Below are 8,665 nucleotides of genomic sequence, written 5' to 3'. Positions count from 1 at the left end.
CCCCGCCTCCCCCGGACATGAGCGAAGCTCTCCTGGAGGTGGGAGTTGAAACTCTTTTGACAGGGATTCCGCCAGACTTCCCAAGACCCGCACAGCCACATTTGGGCTTCCAGGTCTGACCGCATCCTCCCCCCACCTTGGGGCCAACTCACACCACCAGTGGTGATCAGTTGACAGCCCGCCCCTCTCTTTACCCGAGTGTCCAAAACTGTGGCCGCAGTCTGACGACACAACCACAAAGTCGATCTACGAACTACGGCCAGGGGGTCCTGGTGCCAAGTGCACATGTGGACACCCTTATGCTTGAACATGGTGTTCGTTATGGACAATCCATGAGAGCACCGAAGTCCAATAACAGACACCACTCGGGTCAGATCAGGGGGCCGTTCCTCCCATCACGGGGTGCCCCCTCCAGGTCTCCTGTCGCCGCCCACGTGAGCATTGAACGTCCCCCAGGGGAACGAGGAGTCCCCAGGGAGCGCTCTCCAGCACCCCCTCCAAAGACTCCAAAAAGGTGGGTATATGAACTGCCATTCGCGTGCAAGCACAGACGAAGTCAGTCCCGTCCCCCCCACCACGCCGAAGGCGAAGGAGGCTACCTCCCACACGTAGGCCAGCGAGCCGGGGGAAACAAGCAGTCCCACCCCCGCTCTGCGCCTCTCGCCGGGGCAAACCTCCCCCCCGTGTGCGTCGGGCGAGCCCGACTATGTCAAGCTGGTAACTCTCACCTCGTGCACCAGCTCAGCCCTTCCCCGCCAGAAGTGAGTGAAGTTCCACGTCCCCAGAGCCACGCTTCTGCAACCGGGGGTCGGACCGCCAGGGTCCCGCCTCCGACTGCCGCCCATCTTTCTTCGCCCCACCTTCCCCCCTGAGACCCCCTCCCATGGGTGGTGGCCCGCATGGGAAGGGGGGCCCATGTTGCCTTTTCGGCTGTGCCGGCCGGGGCCCCATGGGTAGGACCCGACCACCAGGCGCTCGCAACGAGCCCCACCCCCAGGCCTGGCTCGGGGGGGGGCCCCGGTTGGCTCGCGTCCGGGCAAGGGCAAACCAGGGAAACTTGGTTCCGTCAGTTGTCATTTCTCATCAGGGGATGTTTAAAGTTACATACTTTGTTTTTGGTGCCTGTTTGTTTCCCAGATATATTAGTGTGTGGTGAATGGGTGTATAAGAGACATTAACTTAAAAAACTTTGTAGAAAGGCACTTTATGAGTTCAGTCCATTTCCTTGTATTAGTTTACGGGCAGACCTGCCATTTCCAATATGGCGTCGACGTCGACGTACGATTCTACTCAATGCGGCGTCTATGTATATATGTCTATGTGTTGTCAGGAGTGGACACGCAAAGTAGCAATTCTTCTTGCTACTTTCTACTGGTCATTTTACACGAGGACATTAGATAAGTTGCAGCCTACCTCTGTACCTCTGACCTCGTCCTCGCTGAATGGCTTCACTTCACGAAACTCCTGCTCCACCATGTGTTGAGCTTTGAAAGCCAGCTGACATTTGAGCTTCTTTTTTCTGGTTTGCTCTGTCCCTCTCTCCCCTTTCCCCCTTTTCTTTTGTTTCTCTCGTTCATTCTTCTCCTCCCTCTGCTAGCTTTCTGACTCGTTTGCCCCTTGCGTCTCTTTTCTACCTTTTTCCTCTCTCCACTTGACTCTTGTTTCATGCCTGGACAGCGACTGTTTCTCCTCCTGATCACCCACCTTCCCTTACCAGTCTATCCATCGGGTGGACCAGTAGATAGTAGCAAGAAGAATTGCTACTTTCTGCTGGTCCACTCCTGTACAACAGACCAGTAATTCTTCATCTTCATCATGTTCTCTTCATTCCTCATTCTTTGCTGTTCTTCCTTCATCCTAGCCCACTCCTGCCTTCTCTTTGTAGTTCTGGACAATGGACACGACCATCTTCATTGTCTCTTCCAGGTCCTTTTCTTCCTCCTCATTACCTGGGTTGTGCACTGTGCAGGTGTGTCAGTCCTTGGTTTGGGTATCATTGTGTGAGCGCAGTTGGAACTCAAATGATCTACCTCCTGTTTATTTAAAATGTAACCTGCTAAAGTTATTTCGTAAGGAGCATGTGTACTCCTCCTCCAACCCGATACACAATACACAATACCACAATACATACAGGTAAGTGCTAAGCTTCAGTCATATTCAGCAAGTTAACATGAAATAATCTTTCCTTCTCACTGTTTCTTTGAGAGACTGAAAAAACACAGAGCAATGACTGCAAAGCTTTTACCTCACATGAAAGCACCTGTCCTGTAAAGAAAGATGTTGAATACAGTACATTTTGCACATGTGGAGTGAGTGAGGCAAAGTTAAAGACATCATTTTGCAGTTGCAACCTCAACTTCTTATTTAAAATGTAAACCGTGAAAGTTACTTAGCTTAAAAGACTGTGCAGGAAAAACATGCATGCTCCTTCTCCAAGCCGATGCCGTTCAGAAAAGTAGACTGAAGAAAACAACTTGTTAAACCAGCTACAGGGCAGTCCTTCCTCTTCAAAAAGTCATCCGGGAATGAGTGCTGATCTCTCTTTCTCTCTCTTATATGCAAATATCTTCAGAACACAGAACCATTTTCCTTCTAAAGAGACTGGAATTGGAACTCTCATTTGCATACATTATATTCAGCTGAACATATCTAATCTTTATAAATCCCCCCAATAATGTAGGTGGGAGTAGTACCTAATTTTATTTTCCATAACAGCCATCAGGCCCCTCCATCACACTTAACTGATATTAAAACAAGCTAACAGCTATTTATTGATTAGCAACTGCGTCGACTACAGTTATTATTGTTCTGCAATAGACAAAATTTTTAATGACATTATCTTCATTGTACCTCATTGATCAACGTTATTATTGTCTGCCAATAGACAAATAATTTTTAATGACATTATCTTCATTATTAAAAATAATAATTATTCATATTTATTATTAAATTAACTTTTATTCTCCTTTCAGATGCCTCGCGTGCCTTCACACTCATTTAGGACATAAAGTTCCTTCCTTGTCACATGCATGAAGTCATTATTAATCTGTAGGTCAAAATAACCTCAGAGGGTTTTACATCCTCCCACAATTGACCCTTTAAAAGGATGGAAAACCTCCCAAAAGGAGAGATAAATCAACACAATCGATACATTTGTGTACGGGCAAATCGTTTTATTATTATGCCTTACCCTTTGGCACATAGTAACACCAGCACCTTAGGGACTAACAGTTGTTGTTTTTTAAAGAAAGAAAGAAAACGAACACTCATTTCTGTATGTGTGGTAATGACTTTAAAAGAAAACACAAAAAATAATGAATTTACTTTCTGTAAATTAAAGGATGACAGAACATGTTCTGAACCGGTAACATAAATCAAAGTATAAATAAGGCTATCATTCACTTGTGAAACGCTGAGTGTTTGAATAATGGAGGAGAGAGGCAGTTAACTGGAGAGTAACTGATGTAGCTGTTCACTTCATGATGATTCAGAGTCTGTACCATGTAGCGACAGGAGCGGCAACACATGAAACCATAACGTGTGTTGCAGTTTTGCTGTTCCTTTTGTTTTGAATATTTAATTAAACCAGGTATCAATTGTAATTAAAATATACATCTAGTGGTACACTGTAAATCTCATAGATACATTTTGTGCTTACGCTACAGATGGGATGAGAGTGACAGAGTTTAACATCCCACTAAATGACCCATTACTTAAAACAACCCAACTACTACAGGATGATTGAAGGACATGTATATTAAGGGGTAAAATACTAAATGTTCAATGTGTTCTGCTTATATAGAACAGCTGGAATTAATAAAATGACTTAAATTTAAATAATATTTTCTATTTTTATAAACAATTGTTTGAATTCTTCGAGTACACCCAAAGACTTGAATGAATGAATCTGCACCGCTCAACAATTTTGTTGGGTCTACCAAGGCTCAAATCTTCACCATTTCATCATTTTCCAGTATAAACACTCTATAAATATCTGATTTTGGATGATTTTGTCATATATTTTACACAGGAGAGCTAGACTCCGTGGCTGTGTGTGTGTGTGTGTGTGTGTGTGTGTATACTATACGTATGTATATATGTTCATGTGTAATGTACACGTTAGTGCTCTTTATTCAGAAAACCCTCATGTCACAGCTACATTTTTCAATATTTATCACCACAGTGACAGTGTTACACTCATTAGTAGCTGTAAACACTCAGCATTAGAAAAATACATACGTTGGTTTGGTGCTTACATAAGGAGTAAACATTTATAATCATCACTTTAAAAGTTACATACGTTGTTTTTGGTGCCTGTTTGTTTCCCAGATATATTAGTGTGTGTGTGAATGGGTGTATAAGAGACATTAACTTAAAGAACTTTGTAGAAAGGCGCTTTATGAAGTTCAGTCCATTTCCTTGTATTAGTTTACGGGCAGATCTGCCTTATCCAATATGGCGGCGATGTTGATGTACGATTCAGCGCTCAATGCGGCGTCTATGTATATATGTCTATGGTTTATGGTGTGTCACTTAGTGCCGTAAAGCGTTACATACTTCTTGTGGGAGATCGTACCTTAAACTCAGTTCAAGAACAGATGTACGGGCACAGAGTGGGAATGACAGAGACGCCATTCACCTGATTACAAGTCAGTGTAGCATCAAAATGATGAATTATGGTAAAAACGTTGCACAATGTTGCTTGAAATAAAGGATCTGAATACTTCTTCCACCGCTGCATTTGTGTGTGTAAATAACATGTGCATTTCTTTAGGTCTAAACCTGGTGGCATTCTTGGTGATCGTCTTCTCTTACTCCAGCATGTTCTACTCCATCTATAAAACTGGCATTAATGCAACAGACTTAAGGAGCAGACTGCACAGAGACGTGGCCGTGGCCAACAGGTTTTTCTTCATTGTGTTTTCTGATGCCCTCTGCTGGATTCCCATATTTTTGGTGAAAATCCTCTCAATATTGGAGGTAGAGATACCTGGTAAGAAATGAACCCACTTTCTGTTTAAGATCAATTTAACATCTTATAAATAACTCAATAAGTCACACATCAGTGATCTACTGTTTGAGGCCTTTACTTATGGAACAGCATAATAAAAAGCAGCTTAATGTGCACAACCTTCTGAACTTCCTGTTTTCCTTTAGGCACCATCTCCAGCTGGGTAGTGATCTTCATCCTTCCCATTAACAGCGCCTTGAACCCCATCCTTTACACTTTGACCACCAGCTTCTTCAGAGAGCAGGTGGAACTCTTACTCTGCCGCTGGCAGAGAACACATACCTTAAAAAAAGACCGCAAAAGCCTCACCTCGTCCTCAGTCTTCATGGAGACTGCACGGGTTCCTTGCTACCAGCTACCAACCTACCTCCAGCGGTTGTCGCTGAACGGAGCAGATCCTCGTTACGCCTGAGGGATGCAGGAACTTTTACTGGCACTGTAGACTACGGGTTGTGGGGCCTATTACTAGTTATATCTTTATCAGTCTACACCTTCCCACCCCAGCCCAGACACACACATATTCAAACAGAGAGCACTTTGTGGTGTGGCACAAGGAGCCTGGAATCAAACCTCTAACTGATTAGTGGATGACCCTCCGACCGTACAATTGGAGCTACAGTCAACCCCATATTTGCATGCTTATCTGGCCACACATTTGATATGTAAGACTACAGCAGTAAAGAGAAACGAAGCAGTAGGAGAGTCTCAATGCCGCCCTGAAGACGATCGCAATGTGGACAAGCAAGCAAAGTGCTTTACCTTTGTGACCCTATCGGACCCCTTCTCATGTCAGATCATGGAGCTAGAGCAGGAGACGAGCAGCCAAATATCTCTCTTATCTCACAGAAACGTTTTCTATGGAATGACTTAAGGATGAAGCTCACTGAGTCACACGATGAGTCTTGGACTGCATAAAAAGTAGCATTTGAACATGGAACTTATAACTCTGGCTTAATACAAATGAAAATTCAAATCACTCATCATACTCTGCTCCCAGAGTGTACTCCTATCAAAGAGCACAGGCTGGGGGTTGTTCTTTTTTTCTCCTCCCCTATCCCCATGTTGTAATGACGTGTTGTATCCCTTTTCCTTTTTCCTATGTATATTTAGCATTTCGTTGCCTTGTATTTATACATATGTAATGACAATAAATTGAATCTCATCTCATACTTTAAATTCTAGCTCACTTTTTCCATCCTTTATCTTACACTTAAGTCAATTTTTGTGTCATTTTAATGACTCAATTTTAATTAAAATGAACACAAGCGAAGGTACACATTTATCGTGCTGTATTCTTCACCTCTTTATATTTCTACTCCCTGCCTCTGCTTTTGTCATCTTCTCTTCCTGTTAATTTCTCTCTGCTCTCTAAGTTGCTGGTTTACTGTCCTGATTAGTTTTCCTAATTAGTTTTCCTCCTGTATTAACCCTTTTCAAGTGCCTCCTCCGACAAGTAAATTCTATTCCACAAACGTCATCTAATTCACGATCTGACAATCTGACAACATTAAATGCGATTTTGCATTTGAATTATGTCGAAATGTAAAAATGTAAATTTTAAAGGCACTTAAAGAGAAAGCAGTCAATGGGAGAAAGATCTGAGCAACAAAGAGACTTAACCCGCCAACAGTGACTGAATGTTGGACATCAGCTATGTGTAGCAGCTGTTTCCTCTTCCTCACTAACTATAAGCTGATGCCTATTTTTGCCATGTTTTGTTTATGTTGTTCTGATATCAGACTGTAATCTGAATGTTTTCTGTTACTTGTTTGTTTGTTACATAACATTTTGTACTGTATACTCCAGCTGCATGTATGGTATGTGCAAATTATGAATCTGAACAAATATGCTGCGGCATCTTGAATCACACTTTTGTTTAGACCCCCTTATTGCGCAGTGTTTGGTTAAAGAACGCTGGTTAAAGAAGCTAATGAGGAATTTTGTTTCATTGATGTTTGTATTTATACTTTTTTTATACTGATATATAATATGCCTTTGTTTTTGCTGCCTTTGTACAGTTGCTTTAATTCAATGACAATCATCAACAACCAGAACAGTTAAATAAAAAAGTGAGGAGTTAAACAGGCGAGGAGAAGAGATGTCTAATGAATGTACAAATATCTGCAAAGCTCCACGTGTTTATTTTTGTTGTATAGTATTTAGTGCGAGGCACCCTGTACGTCATTGTGTTTGTTGGGGTCAGGTTGGTAAAATGTGTTTATTGGTTTTCATACCAAGGTGTTCTCTGACTAAAATAATAAAATATGAGAACAAACCTTTTAATATTTGTGTAATAAATGCACATTACACTGTCTGTAACCTGAAGAAAACAAACAAGCAAACAAATGGCAGCGTTCCTTTAAAAGGGCAAATCTGAGTGATAAAACACGAGCATGTGCAGCGCACACATGATGTGCTCAGTAAGCAATTTTGTTCTAAAATGATTACAGCTCCATAAATGCACCCAATAGATTGCTGAAGCGCTGCCCCACTTGTCTGTTAGTTTCATCTTTCATTCTAAAAAGCTGAATGTGAGAGTTCTGTATGCATACTTTAAGCAAAAATCTTTTTTTGTGAAGCTGAACCCAAATGGGATGCATCTCAAATCTTTTTGTCTTCTATTATTTTTGCTTCGAGGATTAAGGAGATTTATGAGTAGCCGTGAGTGAGGATTCACGAGAGCACCCTTCACAGAAGTCTTTTACCTGCTGACACGCCCCCTTATTGGATATCAGTTATAGATTGGATGCTGCAGCTGATCAGACTGATCTGAGAGTTTTATACCAGAGTGAAGACAGATAGCAGATCAACTGCAAATGTTTTTTTCTTTTCATAATCTGTTATTTCCACCATTAACTCTTATTATTGATTACAATGAAAGTCCGATAGAGGAGAGTCTGTCTGTCTGTTTCATATCATTTATCGTCATTTCTGTTCTGTCACATTTGGTGCTGATCATTCCTGATTTTTGATTATTATTATGATTCCTGAGTGTCATGTTTGATATGAGCTAGCCTACATAATTTCAAATTTCCCTGAAACATTCAGTCTAATATATAATTTTCAATCATATTCTGTTATTCAATAATTAATTCACAATCAAAATATGAATAAATATAGATACAAATAATAAAGAAACAATTGGTAAGTAGAAGTGCCTCTGAGCAGACACACACAGTATAAATATATATAGAATGCAGGTTGTTATTCATGTGCTGCTACTCTGACATTGATAACTGTGTATTGTTATTTGTATTAACACAGTGCAGGTGTCAAAACACAAACTCCATCAAAAGTCTCTACACTAGCTGTGAAATGAAACAGATGTCACCTCCTCGTCTCCTCTCCTCGCCTGGTTTCCTCACGACTTTTCATGTATCCTCAGTGAGAACAGCTAATGGCTCAAAGAAGTGAGGGAAATGTGGATGTTATTTAAGTCCTGGGAGGCACCCATGACCATATCAATGACAACTGTACAGATAAAACTCATCTTATTATCATTCAGCACTACATTTCCCATGAGCTATCAAAACCTCAGAGCTGTTTGTTTTTTAATGCTGCCATACAGAGGTAAAGAAGTATTCATATATTTTTCTGAGGTAAAAGTAGCAATACCACAGAAATATTTACAAGTAAAAGTCATGCATTATTAAC

General features: G+C 41.4%; 1 protein-coding gene across 1 annotated transcript; it reads left to right on the top strand.

Moving 5' to 3' along the window:
• Nucleotides 1–4,681: 4,681 nt before the first annotated feature.
• On the top strand, nucleotides 4,682–7,266 carry rxfp2a (relaxin family peptide receptor 2a). The gene is made up of 2 exons (XM_027288060.1): nucleotides 4,682–4,993; nucleotides 5,158–7,266. The coding sequence occupies exons 1-2, from the start codon at nucleotides 4,696–4,698 to the stop codon at nucleotides 5,421–5,423; spliced, it is 564 nt and encodes a 187-aa protein (XP_027143861.1). The 5' UTR covers nucleotides 4,682–4,695; the 3' UTR covers nucleotides 5,424–7,266.
• The last annotated feature ends 1,399 nt before the right edge of the window (nucleotides 7,267–8,665 follow it).

This window comes from Larimichthys crocea, chromosome II, assembly GCF_000972845.2.
Source record: "Larimichthys crocea isolate SSNF chromosome II, L_crocea_2.0, whole genome shotgun sequence".
Classification (NCBI taxonomy): Eukaryota; Metazoa; Chordata; class Actinopteri; family Sciaenidae; genus Larimichthys; species Larimichthys crocea.
Note: the sequence above shows the minus strand (reverse complement) of the source record. Positions and strands in the feature narration are given on the sequence as shown.

Coding starts and splice junctions, on each gene's coding strand:
- rxfp2a (XM_027288060.1), top strand. CDS start 4,696: ATGTTGCTTGAAATAAAGGATCTGAATACTTCTTCCACCGCTGCATTT. Junction 4,994..5,157: donor ATTGGAGGTAGAGATACCTG/GTAAGAAATGAA, acceptor GTTTTCCTTTAG/GCACCATCTCCAGCTGGGTA.